Source organism: Vipera ursinii (assembly GCF_947247035.1).
Source record: "Vipera ursinii genome assembly, chromosome: W".
NCBI classification, from domain to species: domain Eukaryota; kingdom Metazoa; phylum Chordata; class Lepidosauria; order Squamata; family Viperidae; genus Vipera; species Vipera ursinii.
Genome location: NC_139522.1, coordinates 7,058,847 through 7,078,283, shown reverse-complemented (window position 1 = coordinate 7,078,283; position 19,437 = coordinate 7,058,847). Strand labels below are relative to the sequence as shown.

General features: G+C 46.2%; 1 protein-coding gene across 1 annotated transcript in view; it reads left to right on the top strand.

Annotated features, from left to right (window-relative positions):
• LOC310648203 (protein LSM12) overlaps positions 1–13,139 on the top strand; it is a 28,126-nt gene extending 14,987 nt beyond the window's left edge. Inside the window, exons 3-5 of the mRNA XM_083375953.1 lie at positions 2,923–3,032; positions 4,146–4,272; positions 12,499–13,139. Of these exons, the coding sequence (XP_083232079.1) occupies positions 2,923–3,032; positions 4,146–4,272; positions 12,499–12,591 (330 nt within the window). The 3' untranslated portion in view covers positions 12,592–13,139. The remainder of the gene's footprint in view (positions 1–2,922; positions 3,033–4,145; positions 4,273–12,498) is intronic.
• Positions 13,140–19,437: the final 6,298 nt, after the last annotated feature.

Genomic DNA, 19,437 nt, shown 5'->3' with positions numbered 1-19,437 from the left:
AGGAGGGGTCTCACCACCGCCTCCTTCAAGGCGGCGGGAAAGCTACCCTTACTCAAAGAGGCAGTAATCACTGCCTGGAGCCAGCCTCGTGTCCCATCCCGGGCCGCATAAGTTAGCCAGGAGGGACACGGGTCCAACAAACACGTGGTGGAGCTCAGCTTCCCCATGATCTTGTCCACTTCTTCAGGAGTCACAGGGTAGAACTCTTCCCAGATTACATCGACAAGGCTGCCCGTATCCTCATCGTCAGACTCTGCCCAGTCGGAGTCCAGACCGGTCCGGATCCGAGCAAGGTGCCTTTTGAAGTATGGATACTTCAAAAACTCCCCGCAAATTGTCCCCAAAGCAAGTGTGATGGGCACAGTACTTTAACCTTTTTAATTTTACTCTAAAGTACATACCAGGAAGAAAAAATTTCCTAGCTGATGCGCTATCCCGATTGCCACAGTACAAAAGTGAATGCAAAGAGGTCTACGAGGCAATTATCCCCAGTTCACAACCTACGGCACAACTCACACCTCGCAAAAACCCAAATCCTGATGACCTGGGAGCGAAGAAGATAAAATGAGAGCTCCTCACCGATCAATGGCTCAAAGATAATCAAACCTCCCTAACATGCAGGGATGGTTTGGCATACAAAGGGGGGAAATTGTATCTACCTGAAGCCCTCCGTCTCAATGCTCTCAAACACAGCCATGATGTAAAACAGGCTGGACACTTCGGATATTTAAAAACTCTACACCTCATCCCCCGGCAATTTTGGTGGCCAGGGCTAAAACAAGATGTAAAAAACTATGTCATGAGTTGTACCGTATGTGCCACCATGAAAAGAATTCCAGGGAAAACCCCTGGGTTACTGCAGTCGGTGGCAGACCCTTCTCTACCTTGGGAAGAAATAGCTATGGACTTTATTGTAGACCTACCCAAAAGTAGAGGAAATATTGTCATCTGGACTGTGATAGATCTGTTTTCAAAACAGGTTCATTTTATCGCCTGTAAAGGACTCCCATCTGCACGACTGAGTAAATTGTTTCTGAAACATATCTACCGACTGCATGGCACCCCTAAGCGAATAATTTCAGATAGAGGAGTGCAGTTCACAGCAAAAGTTTGGAGGAATTTCCTTAAATTAATTGGATCATCCCAAGGCTTATCATCTGCTTTTCATCCAGCTACCAATGGGGCTGGAGAATCCACTAACAAAATGGTGGAGCAATACCTCAGATGCTATGTTTCCTACCAACAGACAAACTGGACTGACCACCTCCCTTTTGCCGAGGTGGCCTACAATAATTCTGTTCACAGCAGCACTGGCTACACACCTTTCAGAGTAGCCACAGGGAAAGAGTTCAGCCCGTTGCCTGACTACCCTCAGGTGCCCTCCGCTTTCCAGACACTTGATCAATGGATGAGAGGGTGGGAAGAGGTTTGGAAAAACACAAAAATGGCGTTAAAAAAGACTTCTGAGACTTATAAAAAACAGGCTGATAAAAAGAGGGCTCCCCAAAGAACATTCCAAGTTGGGGAAAAGGTTTATCTGTCAACTAAATATTTACGCCTCAAATTACCCAGCAAGAAATTAGGACCGGAATTCTTGGGGCCTTTCCCCATTGTGAGAATTATCAACCCGGTCACAGAATTGAAACTCCCCAGACTTTGGGGAAAAATTCACCTGATTTTCCATTGTAGCTTACTGAAACCTTTTCGGGCCTCCACTTTAAGACCTTCCCCTAAGAAGGCACCCAGACCCCTCATAGTAGCGGGTCAGACCCACTATGAAGTGAAACGTATTCTTGATTCTAGAATCTTTAAGGGAAAATTGCAGTACTTAGTACAATGGAAGGGATACCCATTGTCTGAAGCCATTTGGGTGAAATCTAGTGATGTGAAAGCTGACAGACTTATCAAAAAGTTTTATGAGAAACACTCCCAACAAACCAAAAGCCAGCTCCTAACTTGTGTTTGTTTACATTACAGGATCTGTTCTTTTTGTAAGGGGGGGGCGGATGTCAATGCTGCAAACATTGACATGTTTTTGCATTGACAATATAAGAGACAGCCTGTTACTTTAACTGCTTCGCTTTGAATCCCTGGGGGGGGGACATCAACCGGATGTTTTGAGAAGATAAGGAATAGCGCACTCTACAGAAAGGAAGTGAAACTTCATATGTAAAACTAATTGGATAATGTGATTTATGATGTGTAATTAAGGTTGGGAATTGTGTATGATACGATGGGCTTAGGAGAGGAGATTTCAGATTCTGGCATCCATCCATGAGTGCTGATGTTTCGTTTCATGATTATAGACTTTAAGATAAAACAATGCTTGAATGTTGTTTGAACTGTCTCATTAATCGGAACCATGACATCAGCTCTCTTGTATGCCTGTTGGGACTATATTCCCAATTAAGTGGCTTCTTCATCTGTCAGTCTTTATTAGCACTTGTTAATTGAGTGAAAAAACATGGATGCTTGTTGGTGTTGTTCAGTAGCCACAGTTTAGTTATTGCCAAAGAAATAAATGGATTTATTTATGGAAAACTGCAGTCCCAAATCTGTTTCCTACAAATAAAGCTGTATGTGGAGCATTTTCTACATTTCTTCTAGACTCAAACATGGCAACTTTATGATGGGTGGAGTTCGACTCCCAAAATTCCTGGCTTTGGCTATTAGGTTGGGTTATGTCACCTGTTCTTTGTTGTCCCTCACCTTTCCCCCTCCTCCCCTTTAAAAAGTACCTAATTGCTTCCATATTTTAAAATTTCCTTTGTTTTACATTGTTTGGAAAGTTTTTCATCTAGTTAAAGAGCTTAACTTCATGAGATGGGATTTGTCTCATCTATATCATCCAGACTTTGTCTTCCTGCAAATCAAATTCCATTTGAAGATTAAGGTTACTGCATCTCTTATGCATCTTTATAGCTTGCAAACAAAGCACGGATGGAGAAGGAAGAAAAGCTGAGCCAGGCGTATGCAATTAGTGCTGGGGTCTCTTTGGAAGGACAGCAACTATTCCAGACTATACACAAGACGTAAGTAGCAGGAATTTTTACAGATATAATATACTAGGAGATAACTTTTGAGCAAAAATTGCTATGGAGTATGTTTATCCCTCCCAAACACTTTGATCCCAGCAAATGCAAGCAGATGTTAATTGGGTTTTTCTTTCAATTTGCTTGAAAACCAAGAGCTTGGAAGTAAATCTGCATTTTTTGCCCACTTTTTGTGATTGAAGTTGAATATGCTAGGTGGATTATTCTAAACCCAGATAATTTGAATTTTTATGGTGGCTATTTGGTAGAAAATAATATATGATTATTTGCTGGTGAACTTACGTTGGTGTGAATTTTGCTTCATGAAGACTTTACTTATTTTTATCACACAAACTTACTTTACACAAGTCCCCCCCCCCAAAATCCCAGTGTATATTCCAATTATTTTTTGAGATGGAACAGTACTTCCAAAGGGTTTAAATTTATTCAATAATAAAAAACAATTATATTGAATCTAATACATTGTGAAAGTTGCAGAGCTGCTCATTAAAAGAATCAGCTTATAGCTAAAATACCTGTTACACTCTTTTTCATTTATTACATGATTCTGATGTTAAATCTGTTTTTTACAAGTCTAAACTGTGCAACAACATTTAAATATCATGCTAAGCCATTATGTGGTTTGTTTGATTTTGATTTAGCACTATGTGTGAAGTAAGTCCTTTTTTATGATTTAGGTCTGCAAATACATTATGTACAAATTTAATCAAATTTCATTGACAAAACCATAATTTAACATGATATGTGAACCTAAGCTGTATATATCTACAATTAATAAAGTTCAGCATCTACAGATGCTTAGTTGATTAAAAAGATGTTAATCTTAATTGAAGGTTGTACACTGATAAAAATAAAAATTAACAGTGGCTTTTTTGTAAGATTATATATTTCAGAACACTCAGAGCAAATTCACAGTCATGAGAAACTAATATGGGAATGTTCAGGAGTAGGCATTACTACTTGGGCTAAAAAGGAAGTCATTGGACAGATGATCACAAGAACAAACAGCACTTTCCTGTTCCCTTTTTCCATTACAAATGGCCATGAATTTTCATTAGTGAAGCCAATCAAATTTCTCTGTCCTTCCTCCAGTATTAAAGATTGTAAATGGCAAGAGAAGAATATAGTCGTGATGGAAGAAGTTGTCATTGCCCCTCCATACCAAGTGGAAAACTGTAAAGGCAAAGAGGGGAGTGCCCTAAGTCATGTACGCAAAATAGTAAGTACTGTATACAATGGTCAGAGGGTTGTCAGGGAAAAGAGAAAATGGGGTTCAAAAAACAGCCACACAAGCAAGCTTGACCTTGATCATACAGATTCAAAAGTGAATTTGAACTGAATTCACATATCTTGCTCAGCCATTATATGGTTTTGATTTTGGCATGTGTGTGAGCCCAGTCACCATAATTCATAAATACTGGCTTATACTTATTATATTCTGTGAACTCAAACAATTGTGGTTGATTCAGTAATAGTGCTTTAACAGACTATGATGATACAATGTATAATTGTAGCCTTCATATTGTCAAGCTCAGGCCCAGAGGCAAGACAGTGAGATCCAATCAAGTCCAATCCTTTATTTGCTTACACCTAATAGATTTTTGCCAAACTAAAGGTATAACTTTCTAAGCTACTAGATACATCTTGAGAGATTCTAGGTCCAGGATGTGATTCCCCTAAACCTCTTCCCCTCCCCACTTTTGCTCGCGACTGTGCAATTTCTTTATCTTGGTCTCCTTCTGGGAATGGTCTGAATTGGCAAATCCTCCTCCTCTTCTGATGCAGATGCACATTCCATCACACATGTGCCTCAAGCAGTAAAAATAGTCCTTGACTTATGATTGGTTGTTTAACAACAGTTTAGAGCAGGGGTGTCAAACTGCTGGCCCACAGACCGGACGCATCACAAGGAAACCGCGGCCACCCCATTGCCGGCAATGGAGAAAAAGCTCTGATACGTCGCGTGACATCATGTGATGTCGCGAGTTTGACATGTCTGGTTTCGAGTTACAGTAGCGGTGGAAAGGGTGCTTTATAGCTTATAAAGCACTTCAGCTGTTGTAAATTGTCTCTCACACATCCTGGTGGTTACATGACTGCATTTTGGGCACTTAGCAACTGGCTCACATTTACAAATGGTTTTTTGCCACTTTCCGGCAAAAAACACCTATTCAGGAGAATGGATTCCAACTTATGATTACATGATTCGCTTAACAGCTGTACAATCACAAAGTCAGTTCTGGTCATGTGGGTGCCTAGACTTGTGACTGTTGCAACTTACGACTGAAAATCCAGTCCCAATTCTGGTCATAAGTTGAAGACTATCCCAAAGGTGCTTTTTCACAAGGCAACTGAACTTGTTTTTCTTTGAAGACCTTTCGCTTCTCATCCAAGAATGACATACATTGCAGGAATATCAGAAAAGCTCAAGAGGATCTTCAGCCAACACAACATATGGGAGCAACTATGGGAGCAACTATGGGAGCAACTGGAGTCACCAGCCGTTACTAGACAGCGATTCACCATCTTGGCCTGGCTAGCCCCTCTGCCCTGGTTACATATCTACCCGCTTACCAACTTTCTGCCTGCCTCCCTTTCCCCTTTGGACTTGGACGGACCTGGGTACAAGCCACAGTGGGAGAGTGGCTTGGGTTTACATCTGCAGCCCATAGAGGTGGGAGCTCTATGGGGTATGCCCTACCCAGGGTGCATATCTTGGACCACCCCCGGGAACAGAGTTGCAACCCGTCGTGAGAGGACAGGGGGTTGCCTGTTTCTGGGGGCACCCAACTGAGTGGCAGTGAAGTTGGGTGATGGTCCAGATACTCACTTCCTATGTCTCGATCCTCCTATCGAACTTATCAATTATGGGACCGCCTTTCCTGGACTCTCCTGGACTTGTATGTATCGATACACTAGCACGGACTTGTTTGCCCTCAGGGGTGCCCCCCTCTCCTGGGTGCGACCCGCCTTTTTTACCACCTCCAATCTCGATGAAGGGCCCGATTACTGGGACCCTGAGAGATGGCCGGGCAGGGGCAGGAGCCTTCAATATAAATTTAATAGGAGGCCCCTGGTTAACTTTTTAGTAAAATTTTTTATGGGGTTAGGGAGAGGGGCGGGAGTGGGTGGTGGTTGTTTGGCTATGGGGGGTGGTCAATCAACCTGTGGCTCAGGCCAGGCCTGGGTCTGATCGCGTGGGGGGAGAGCGGGGTGTGGTTGCCTCCGGGGCTCGGGAGCGGGTCGTGGGACTACCGATTCCCACGACGTTGGGGAATGGCAGCAGGTGCATGAACAGAGGGCCGTATCGTTACCGGGGGGGTCGTCTCCGCTACTTACAAGCAGTGAGGCGCTCCGACCCTCTGTTTCTTCCCTGAGGTCCCGGGAGCAAGGATGTGCAGCCTCCTGAGCTCCGGCTGGTGTACCTGAATGCCAGGTCCGTGGTTAATAAAGCTCCCCTTGTTGGGGATTTAGTTGAGGGTGAGCATGCAGACCTGGCTTGCATCATGGAGACTTGGTTGGGCCCAGAGGGTGGGGTCCCTTTGGTCGATCTCTGCCCACCAGGTTTCCGGGTGCTACACCGGCCCCGGGCTCAAGGTAGGGGCGGGGGAGTGGCGGTAGCTATCAGGGAGACCTTATGTCCGCGGGAGACCACCGTTCCTCAGATAGTCGGGTGTGAGTCTCTCTTTTTGAGATTTGGTCTGGGGGCGCAGTTGGGCTTGCTGCTGGTGTACTTTTCGCCTAGTCGCGCAGCGGCAGCCCTGCCTGAGCTACTCGATGTCCTCTCTGGGTTGGTGATTGAGTTCCCCAAACTCATAGTTTTGGGTGACTTCAATCTACCATCCCTAGGAGGTTCATCTGAGTTAGCTCGGGAGTTCATGGCTTCCATGACGGCCATGGACCTGACGCAAGTAATTTCTGAACCAACTCATGAGGGAGGCCACACCCTTGACCTGGTTTTCTTATCTGGACGGTGGTTTGATGATCTTGGTGGGGGCTCTCCATTTATTATGCCCCTGTCATGGACCGATCATTACCTCCTGCGGCTGGTCTTCCGTCTTGCCACCCCCCGCCGTGGAGGTACGGAGCCAACTAGATGGTACTGCCCCAGGCGCTCACAACTCGGCGGATGCCCTAGTGGAAGCCTGGGAAAGGGCGGCCACTGAGGCACTTGACCGAGTTGTACCCTTGCGGCCCCTGACCCGGTGCAGATCCCAACGAGCTCCATGGTTCTCTGCGGAGCTCCGGGAGATGAAGTGTCGGAAACGGGGCCTAGAGAGCTGTTGGAGGTCCAGCCGATCCGAATCCGACCGGTTGAGACTAAGAACCTATATTAGGTCTTATCTCGCAGCGATGAGGGTGGCGAGGTGTAATTACTTCTCTGCCCTCATCGCGTCCACAGATAATCGCCCGGCCGCCCTGTTTAGGGTGACTCGCTCCCTCCTTAATCAGGAGGTGAGGGAGGAACCCTTGCAGGGTCGTGCCGAGGAGTTTGGTCAACATCTGTTGGATAAAATCGCTCGGATTCGGACCGGTCTGGACTCCAACTGGGCAGAGTCCGACGATCAGGACACGGGCGGTCTTGTCGATGTTATCTGGGAGGAGTTTGATTCTGTGACCCCTGAGGAAGTGGACAGGATTATGGGGAGGTTGAGCTCCACCACATGTTTATTGGACCCGTGCCCTTCTTGGCTGGCTTATGCAGCTCGGGAGAGGACACGAGGCTGGTTCCAGGCACTTATATCTGCTTCTTTGAGTGAGGGTAATTTCCCCGCCGTCTTGAAGGAGGCGGTGGTGAGACCTCTCCTCAAGAAGCCTGCCCTGGACCCAGCTGTGTTGAATAACTTTCGTCCGGTCTCCAACCTTCGCTTTCTTGCGAAGGTTGTTGAGAGTGTGGTGGCGCATCAGCTCCCCCTGGTTCTGGATGAAGCGGATTATCTAGACCCATCCCAATCGGGCTTCAGGCCTGGGTACAGCACGGAGACGGCATTGGTCGCTCTGGTGAATGATCTCTGGAGGGCCCGGGACAGAGGACATTCCTCTGTCCTAGTCCTATTAGACCTCTCAGCGGCTTTCGATACCATCGACCATGGTATCCTGCTGCGGCGTCTCAGGGGATTGGGAGTGGGAGGCACAGTTCTTCAGTGGTTCTCCTCCTATCTCCTGGGACGCTCGCAGTCGGTGTTGGCAGGAGGGCAGAGGTCGACCCCAAGGGCTCTCGTTTGTGGAGTTCCTCAGGGGTCGGTCCTCTCGCCTCTCCTGTTCAACATCTACATGAAACCGCTGGGTGAGATCATTCGTGGTTTTGGAGTTGGGTATCATCAGTACGCTGATGATACCCAGCTTTTCATTTCGACCCCAAACCACCCCAGTGATGCCCTCGATGTGATGTCCCGTTGCCTGGAGGCGGTCCGGGTCTGGATGGGGAGGAACAGACTTCAGCTCAACCCTGACAAAACTGAGTGGCTGTGCATTCCGGCATCCCGGGACATTCAAAATATTCCACCTCTTTCTATGGGGGGTGAGTTTTTACCCCCCGTTGATAGGGCTCGCAACTTGGGAGTCCTCCTAGATTCACGGCTTACCCTGGAAGACCATATAGTAGCCGTGACTAGGGGGGCTTTCGCCCAGGTTCGCCTGGTGTGCCAGTTGCGGCCCTATCTGGACCGCGATGCCCTGTGTACGGTCACTCATGCGCTCGTGACCTCTCGCCTGGACTACTGCAATGCTCTTTACATGGGGCTCCCCTTGAAGACCACTCGGAGGCTCCAACTGGTACAGAATGCGGCCGCGAGAGTTGTCTTGGGAGTTTCCCGGTACTCCCATGTTACACCTTTGCTCCGCGAGCTGCATTGGTTACCAGTTGTCTTCCGGGTGAGATTCAAGGTTTTGGTTATGGTCTTTAAGTCCTTACATGGCATGGGTCCGGAGTACCTCGGGGACCACCTGCTGCCGGCGTCAACTTCCCTCCGCCCTGTGCGTTCCCACAGAGAGGGCCTCCTCAGGGTGCCTCCGGTCAGAGAATGTCGGCTGGTGGACCCCAGGGGGAGGGCCTTCTCTGTGGGCACTCCGGCTTTATGGAACCAACTGCCGGTTGAGCTCCGGACGGCACTGGACCTTCGCTCCTTCTGGCGCGGTCTGAAGACCCATTTATTTGAACAAGCTGGCCTGGCCTGATGGGGGAATGTTAGGGTTTTTAATGGGTTTTTATACTGTTACTGTTTTATCTGGGCAATTATTTAATTCTCTTTTAATTTTTGTATTTTCTATTTATATATGCCCTGTTCACCGCCCTGAGTCCTTCGGGAGAAGGGCGGTATATAAATTTAATAAATGAAAATGAAATAAATGAAATATGTGCACACTTCAAACCCACAAATACACTAAGGCAGAAGCTTGTCCACCCCAAGGATAAAACACCCAGACACAAACTGAGCAACGTGGTATATGCAGTACAATGCAGTGAGCCATCTGTACATTGGGGAAACAAAACAACCTCTTCATAAATGCATAGGAGAACAAACCCATCAGGACAAGCTTCAGCAGTCCATCTGCACTTAAAAGACAAAGGCCACTCTTTTGAAGACACCAAAGTCCACATTCTGGACAGAGAGGACCGCTGGTTTGAAAGAGGGGTCAAAGAGGCCATCTATGTCAAAACTGAACAGCCCTCTCAACAGAGGGGGAGGAGTATGACATCTATCTCCAGTCTACAACAGAGTCCTTTCAACAGTTCCAAGAAGGCTACACACCCATTTGCATTACTCAGGTGACCCTGATGACACAGATACAGGTGAAACTCGTAAAATTAGAATATCGTGCAAAAGTTCATTTATTTCAGTAATGCAACTTAAAAGGGGAAACTAATATATGAGATAGACTCATTACATGAAAGGCAAGATAGTTCAAGCCGTAATTTGTCATAATTGTGATGATTATGGCGTACAGCTCATGAAAACCCCAAATCCACAATCTCAGAAAATTAGAATATTGTGAAAAGGTGCAATATTCTAGGCTCAAAGTGTCCCACTCTAATCAGCTAATGAAGCCATAACACCTGCAAAGGGTTCCTGAGCCTTTAAATGGTCTCTCAGTCTGGTTCAGTAGGAATCACAATCATGGGGAAGACTGCTCACCTGACAGTTGTGCAGAAAACCATCATTGTCACCCTCCATAAGGAGGGAAAGCCTCAAAAGGTAATTGCAAAAGAGGTTGGATGTTCCCAAAGTGCTGTATCAAAGCACATTAATAGAAAGTTATGTGGAAGGGAAAGGTGTGGAAGAAAAAGGTGCACAAGCAGCAGGGATGACCGCAGCCTGGAGAGGATTGTCAGGAAAAGGCCATTCAAAAGTGTTGGGGACTTTCACAAGGAGTGCACTGAGGCTGGAGTTAGTGCATCAGGAGCCACCACACACAGATGGATCCTGGACATGGGCTTCAAATGTCATATTCCTCTTGTCAAGCCGCTCCTAAACAACAAACAACGCCAGAAGCGTCTTACCTGGGCTAAAGAAAAACAGACCTGGTCTGTTGCTCAGTGGTCCAAAGTCCTGTTTTCTGATGAGAGCAACTTTTGCATCTCATTTGGAAACCAAGGACCCAGAGTCTGGAGGAAGAATGGAGAGGCACACACTGCAAGATGCTTGAAGTCCAGTGTGAAGTTTCCACAGTTTGTGTTGATTTGGGGAGCCATGTCATCTTCTGGTGTTGGTCCACTGTGCTTCATTAAGTCCAGGGTCAACACAGCCGTCTACCAGGAGATTTTGGAGCACTTCATGCTTCCTTCCACAGACGAGCTTTATGGGGATGCTGACTTCATTTTCAAGCAGGACTTGGCACCTGCCCACACTGCCAAAAGCACCAAAACCTGGTTCAGTGACCTTGGGATTACTGTGCTTGATTGGCCAGCAAACCCGCCTGACCTGAACCCCATAGAGAATCTATGGGGCATTGCCAAGAGAAAGATGAGAGACATGAGACCGAACAATGCAGAAGAGCTGAAGGCCGTTATTGAAGCATCCTGGTCTTCCATAACACCTCAGCAGTGCCACAGGCTGATAGCTTCCATGCCAGGCCGCATTGAGGCAGTAATTGCTGCAAAAGGGGCCCAAACCAAGTACTGAGTACATATGCATGCTTATACTTTTCAGAGGTCTGATATTGTTCTATGTGCACTCCTTGTTTTATTGATTGCATGTAATATTCTAATTTTCTGAGATTGTGGATTTGAGGTTTTCATGAGCTGTACGCCATAATCATCACAATTATGACAAATCACGGCTTGAACTATCTTGCTTTGCATGTAATGAGTCTATCTCATATATCAGTTTCCCCTTTTAAGTTGCATTACTGAAATAAATGAACTTTTGCACGATATTCTAATTTTTCAAGTTTCACCTGTAAACCTCCAGGTGGCCTCAACAACTCTCTAAAAGAATACAAATGACCAGCTGTCTGCAAGGAGTATAAATCCTTCCATTCCCCACCATCCAGTCAGAACTGAAGAAGCTTCTTGGATGAGAAGTGAAACGTCTTCAAAGAAAAAGTCCAGTTGCCTTTTGAAAAAGGACCTTGGCATAACTATGACCTGGATGACTGAGAATCTCCATAGACAAGTTGAGGACAACTGTAACTTTTTTTTTAAAGTAAATGTCTTCTCAAACAAGAGGCAAGTTTAAATACAGATGATTAAAGTGGTAGTTGTATTTGTAGTATAGAATGGAACTTCACAATTCTACAGTAGCAGAACTGTGAGAAATATCTGTGTGTTCTATTTAAAGTTTTATATAGAGATGTGTTTTGTATGTCAGATACAAAATCTTTTGGTATAATTTCAATATTTTTTAATATTTGTAGCGGAACACAAACGTTCTTATTAATTAAGGCAAATGCCTTATTTTTTCCTTTAGGTATTGTGTTTTCTTCCTTTAAAGCAGGGGTCCCCAACCCCTGAGCTGCAGCCCACTACTGGACCGTGGCCTATTTGGAACTCGGCTGTGGGAGTGGTGGGCTGGTGTGCATGTACGTGTAGGTCGACTTGTGTGAGTAGCGGGCTGGTGCGTGCACACAAACGTCTGCAGCTCAATTTGTGCAAGTTCAGCTGCATGCGTGTGTGTGCCAACCCACCAGTCACAAGTTGAGCTACACCCGCTGTTCATGCAAGTTGAGCTGTGTGTATGTGTATGTCAGACTGCTGCTCGTGTGGCCCAGTTCTTTCCCCCCACAGCTGTGCCACCAAGCCACAAAGGTTAGGGACAGCTGCTTTAAAGAAGAAAAAAATCTTGACTCCCTTTTACAGTTCATCAGTGACCCTCAATTTCAAACTGTGCTCTAAATCGTCATCTTGCATTCAATATTTCCAACCTCATCAACCACTACTTTTCATGAGCATAGCAACAGTCCCACTAAGACAAGTGCTAACTTCTTTGCCTCCTTCTTCAACCAGGTCGAGAAACATTTTAGAGATGTCGAAAGCCAAAAGGTGATGCAGCGTTCACAAGTCCAGCCAACACAGAAGGAAAGCGCCCTCTCATCCTGAGTTCCACCTGCCCTTCCTGTTTGCGACAGATTGCTCCTGTGGGGGTGGGAGGGTGAACATTCAGCAGCAGAGGAGACTTCCTCAAAAGTGGGCAGGGAGGTTCCACTTCTGTGTTGTGGCTACCTTGTAATGATGGGACCCACATTTTCTGAATTTTAGACTTCAAAGACAAAAACAAAATAATAATGTAAAAACTCATTCATTACTTGACTAATGGGCTCTTTTTGCCCTCCAGGTTTCCCCCGAGATCAGTCAGCTGTCTTGTATTTGAGGTTTTTTCCCCTCCCAGATTTTTCCCCCTGCTTTACTGAAATAAATTCCATGCCACCCCTTTTTCTGCTGTATGCTAGGAGAATTCAGCTCCTTAGTTGTCCTATTAAAAAGAAAAAATAGAGAAAACAGAAAATAACGAACTGACTGTGGTGATGTAATTAGGCCTTGTCTATGACTGGCGATCTCATTTGGTTTTTGTTTGCACCGGGCGAGGCTTGAATTAGCCTTATTTTTCTTATCTTGAAATACATATATAATAAATATCTATCTCTATATTTATATCTCTATGTGTGTGTGTGTGTGTGTGTGTGTGTGTGTGTGTACTTTAAATATTTTTCTTTTTGCAGTACTCAAAATTGGGATCATGGCAGAAAAATATGCTTGTTAACAAGCCTTCTGCAGTTGGCATTTTTAGTTTGGGCTTCAGTGGGTCAGAACCTATTGAAAATGTATACGTATGGTACAAGCTTCTCCCATTTGGTCTTTGCACTAAGTTTTACCTTGCACATTATGTTATATTGCCACAAATCTGTGTTCTACTAATACCACTGGATTAGAACTGCTAACCAACATTACAGATGTAGTGGATAATGAGTCTGTTGGAATCATTCTGTCCTAAAAGACATGAACAATAGATCTCATAACTTCCTCCCAGGTCATGTTCTGTTCTGACCACAGTGAAGAACCCCAGGATTTTCTGTAGGTAAAGGTTGCTTGAGTGAAATGTAAAAAGCATCTGAATTGGCAGGATAATAGAACAGCCTCAGTGGAATTTTTCCCTGTAGCATAGAAAAAACATCTTTCCAGTGTTGTGTAGCTGTGTCCATGGCATCTGCAGAGGGACAAAGAAGTAAATAACGTGTTCTGGTGCAAATGTACATGTACCTGCGTAAGACATCACGATGCAAGTATATCATCTGTATGTCACATGACACATGTTTTGATGTCATGGCTTATTGTGGATAGTGCTGGCTGCTTCACTGTTAAAAGGACAGGTTCAGTTTTTTGTTTAAAGACGGAGATCTGGAGATCCAAATATGATTTATGCAATAATCTCTGTTATGCAATAATCTCTGTCCAGGCTTGGAAACACTGTCCAAAAGCTATAGCTTTCAGCTAAATTGTTGAAATATTCAGCATTTACAGGTGAAACTCGAAAAATTAGAATATTGTGCAAAAGTTCATTTATTTCAGTAATGCAACTTAAAAGCGGAAACTAATATATGAGATAGACTCATTACATGCAAAGCAAGATAGTTCAAGCCGTGATTTGTCATAATTGTGATGATTATGGCTTACAGCTCATGAAAACCCCAAATCCACAATCTCAGAAAAGTAGAATATTGTGAAAAGGTGCAATATTCTAGGTTCAAAGTGTCCCACTCTAATCAGCTAATTAAGCCATAACACCTGCAAAGGGTTCCTGAGCCTTTAAATGGTCTCTCAGTCTGGTTCAGTAGGAATCGCAATCATGGGGAAGACTGCTGACCTGACCGTTGTGCAGAAAACCATCATTGTCACCCTCCATAAGGAGGGAAAGCCTCAAAAGGTAATTGCAAAAGAAGCTGGATGTTCCCAAAGTGCTGTATCAAAGCACATTAATAGAAAGTTATGTGGAAGGGAAAAGTGTGGAAGAAAAAGGTGCACAAGCAGCAGGGATGACCACAGCCTGGAGAGGATTGTCAGGAAAAGGCCATTCAAAAGTGTTGGGGACTTTCACAAGGAGTGCACTGAGGCTGGAGTCAGTGCATCAAGAGCCACCACACACAGACGGATCCTGGACATGGGCTTCAAATGTCGTATTCCTCTTGTCAAGCCGCTCCTGAACAACAAACAACGCCAGAAGCGTCTTACCTGGGCTAAAGAAAAACAGACCTGGTCTGTTGCTCAGTGGTCCAAAGTCCTGTTTTCTGATGAGAGCAACTTTTGCATCTCATTTGGAAACCAAGGGCCCAGAGTCTGGAGGAAGAATGGAGAGGCACACACTGCAAGATGATTGAAGTCCAGTGTGAAATTTCCACAGTCTGTGTTGATTTGGGGAGCCATGTCATCTGCTGGTGTTGGTCCACTGTGCTTCATTAAGTCCAGGGTCAACGCAGCTGTCTACCAGGAGATTTTGGAGCACTTCATGCTTCCTTCCGCAGACGAGCTTTATGGGGATGCTGACTTCATTTTCAAGCAGGACTTGGCACCTGCCCACACTGCCAAAAGCACCAAAACCTGGTTCAATGACTGTGGGATTACTGTGCTTGATTGGCCAGCAAACCCGCCTGACCTGAACCCCATAGAGAATCTATCGGGCATTGCCAAGAGAAAGATGAGAGACATGAGACCGAACAATGCAGAAGAGCTGAAGGCCGCTATTGAAGCATCCTGGTCTTCCATAACACCTCAGCAGTGCCACAGGCTGATAGCTTCCATGCCAGGCCGCATTGAGGCAGTAATTGCTGCAAAAGGGACCCAAACCAAGTACTGAGTACATATGCATGCTTATACTTTTCAGAGGTCCGATATTGTTCTATGTACACTCCTTGTTTTATTGATTGCATGTAATATTCTAATTTTCTGAGATTGTGGATTTGGGGTTTTCATGAGCTGTACGCCATAATCATCACAATTATGAGAAATCACGGCTTGAACTATCTTGCTTTGCATGTAATGAGTCTATCTCATATATCAGTTTCCCCTTTTAAGTTGCATTACTGAAATAAATGAACTTTTGCACAATATTCTAATTTTTCGAGTTTCACCTGTATATGATTTGCTTCTCCTGGACTTGCTCTCAGGGTCCTTCAAAGGTATCCTTGGTTTGGAAATACATTTTTGGAAGATACGTGGGATACAGAGATAACAGATGATGGAGGGTAGCTGTTGGGTTGGGAGATGATGGATAGATGGAGAGAGAGAGAGAGAGAGTTTAAACAAAAGGGTGAAATTTTAAATAATTCAAGCCCTGCTTTGCAGTATGGAGGGATGTTTTTAGCATTGTCTAGCATAACCAATAAAAACCCAGAATATTTTTAACCATCAAACAAGCATTTGTGTTGGTGGGGTGTCTTTAATGGTCCAGGTAGAGGATTTTGGGGGGTGGGTGGGAGGAAGGATTCTACAGAGAATGAAAGCAACAGACCATACTGCTTGTTGAATTGGGAGGATACATTCTGTGCAAACTGGCATGCTAACTTGTGGACTCTCATGTTCTGTTGGGTGTGCCTATTTTACATATTTCTCCCATCAGTTCTATATTTCTATGAATGAGGTATGTTGCTGGATATTTTTGTAAAATGTGTGTTAATGTTTTTGATGGTTGCAAGACAGTGCAACTTTAATATGGATGAAAAGCACAAAAGAAAAGCTTTCTGAAACAAAAACCCTATGCATTTGTTCTCTACAACAGGGCTTTTCAACTGGTGGGTGGTACACGTACCACCAGTGGCACATTGGCACCTGGCAGGTGGTACGCGACCATCACAGAGAAGTGGTAGCGGGGGAGGGGAATGAGCTGAATTGGCAGCACCACCGCACAAGCCTGACTGAGAGATGGCTGGAGCTGCAGGGCTGTCAGGTGTGATGACCCAGGGCCCCAAACGGAGGCAAAGCAGTCCGCTGGCAAGAGAAACTGTCCTTTAATTGTTGCCCATGTTCCCCAAAAGCTCCCACATATGATGGCAAGAGTTCAACCAATGTACTCAGAAACGTTCCTTTCAGCTGCCTCTGGCTAAAGGCAATTTCAATATAGCCGGAGAAGTTTACAATGTTCTCCAGGCAAGACAGATAACACAAAAACAAAACAAAAACGTAAAGAGTCCTTTTAACTCTCAGCTTACCTGCAGTCTGCAAGGAGAGACTCAGAAATGTCGTCTGTCGTGAAGCAGGAAACCAACCGGTCCAGAATTCAAAGTGTCCAGGTTAGACAAGAGCACAATTCACTATATCAAGATAACACATTTCTTCCCGGCAAATGCCTGACCCCACAGTGTCTCCTTAAATCTTAATCCCCAGGTGTGGCTTGTGGAGTGGGGCCTCCATTGTTCTCTCCTCCTCTCTGCTCTCCTTGCTCTAGAATCAGGTGGGGGGTGGGTTTGCTCCTCGCCTGCACTCTGCCTTCCCTGTTCCAAACCTGAAGGGCCCTGGCCTGCCTCAGGCTGCTTTTCCCTACAGTCCTCCGAAGCCACAGACACCCACTCCTGGGCCTCAACAAAGCACTCCATGTCGTCCTCGGAGTCAGGCTCGGACGGAGGCATGACACTAACCCCCTCCCCGCAGGACCCCTTCCCCCGGGACCATTAGGACTTGGATGGTGCGGGAATCAGGCATGACAGTCACAGACAAGACGGGCATGAACGTTGGTGGCATCGACCCACGTGAAGTCCTCAGGTCCATAGCCTTTCCATGCCATGAGGTACTGAAACCAGCCCTGCAACCAACGGGAATCCCCAATACTGTTCACTTCATACTCCACAGCTCCATGAGGTATTGCTGAACCTGGCGGTGGTGGAGCCGGCTGATATGTATCATCTGCCGCTACAGGAACCAGCAACGACCTGTGGAAAACCGGGTGAATCTGCATGGTCCAGGGCAATGACAAGCGAAACGCCACAGGATTGATCACCGCTTCAACCTGAAAGGGCCCCAAGTAATGGTGATCGAGTTTTTTTGACAGCCGTGCTGTGGGCAGGTGCCACGTAGAAAGCCAAACCCAATTGCCCACAGATAACGGAGGGACACCTCGATGATGACGGTTGGCGAATCATTTGTAATCCTCCTTGGCTTTCTCCAGCTGGTGTCGAACTACTTGATGCACTGCCTTCAGCTCCTGGAGGAACTGGTCCACAGCCAGAATTGGGGAGTGAGATGCAGCCAACGGAAAGAGCCGTGGATGAAATCCGTAACTGGCAAAGAATGGCGACACACAGGTGGATGCATGCTGGGCGTTGTTATAGGCGAACTCCGCCACAGCCAGCAGCTATGCCCAATTGTCCTGTTGCGTGTTGCTGAAACAGCGGAGATACTGTTCCAAGATGGCATTCACCCTCTCTGTGCCCCCATCGGTTTTGGGGTGATGGGCAGAGGACAGACACACCTGTACCTGCAGTTCTGTGAGTAGGGTCTGCCAGAAGCATGCCGTAAATTGCACCCCCTGATCTGACACGACTCGGTCCAGTAACCCATGCAGCCGAAATACATGGGCAATAAACAACTGGACCATCATCCGTCCTGTAGGGAGACCCACAAATGGGATAAAATGAGCCATTTTGGAGAACATATTCATCACCACCAAGACTTTTGTGGCACCCTTGGACGGGGGCAACTCAGTAATGAAGACCCAGATAGTTGGGGGCAATTAAGCTGACTTTGTAATAATGCCGCTTGGGGGGGGGTGAAAGCCCTAATAAGCAGGTATATACATAGAATGAAGGCTACTGCTAAGCTTGTAAGCCGCCCTGAGTCTTCGGAGAAGAGCGGGATATAAATGGAATTTTTTTAAAAAAACAACGAGACCGCCCCCCAGGGTCTTTCTGGCATGGGTAGCAGCTGCAAGAGACCAGGGGGCACACCAGTAGCATGCTTGGCCTGTCAACAAATGCTGCACAATGCCACATAACTAGACACCTCGTGCCAGAGTCGTGGCCACCGAAACATTCTGGAGACAAGGTGCAGTCTTTTGAAGACCCCGAAGTGACCCGCTGATGGAAAATCATGGCATTGTTTCAGAATGATGCCACGGAGGGGTCCCCCAGGAACATAGATGCGGTCTCGGAAACGCAATGGGTCACCCGTGTACATCCAAAGTGTCTTATCTCCCTCATTGCCAGTCAACTCACTATGTTGAGCTGCCACGAACGGATCCTGCCGCGGTGCCTCACGCATTCTGCTCCGTAAGTCCACGGGCTCCTTTGTGGCTGCCAACCTTTCCAAGGGAATAACCATTCTGGGCATGATCTTGTCCTCCTTTTGTGTGAATTTGGGCTTCTGGGACAGCGCGTCCACATGCTGGTTCCACCCGCTAGGGACATAGGTCACCCAAAAGTCGATCCTCATGAAAAACGACCATTGCACCTGTCACTGATTCAGCGTTCTGGCAGTCCATAGGTGCTCTAGGTTCCGATGGTCTGTTCGAACCTCGACTTGGTGACGGGCCCCCTAAGTGGTGCCGCCATGTCTCAAAAGCGACTTTGACCGCCAACAACTCCTTATCCCATATTGTATAATTCTGTTTGGGGGCCGACAGCTTCCGTGAATAATAGGCACATGGGAACAAGGTACCTGTGGGAGCATAGGCTTGCAGAAGCACAGCCCTGACGGCCACATCCAATGCATCCGTCTCCACCACAAACAGCCTTAAGGGATCAGGATGCTTGAGAATAGGCTTGGAGGTGATTGCAGCTTTAATGGCATCCAAGGCCCCCTGCTCCTCAGCGCCCCAGCGGAACTTCACCCCTTTCCTTAACAGATTGGAAAGGGGAGAGGTCAGGGTCGCAAAGTGAGGAATGAATGTGCGGTAATAATTCGCAAACCCCAACAGTCGCTGCATGTCCTTGACCCTCTGCGGAGGCTGCCATTCCTGCAGCG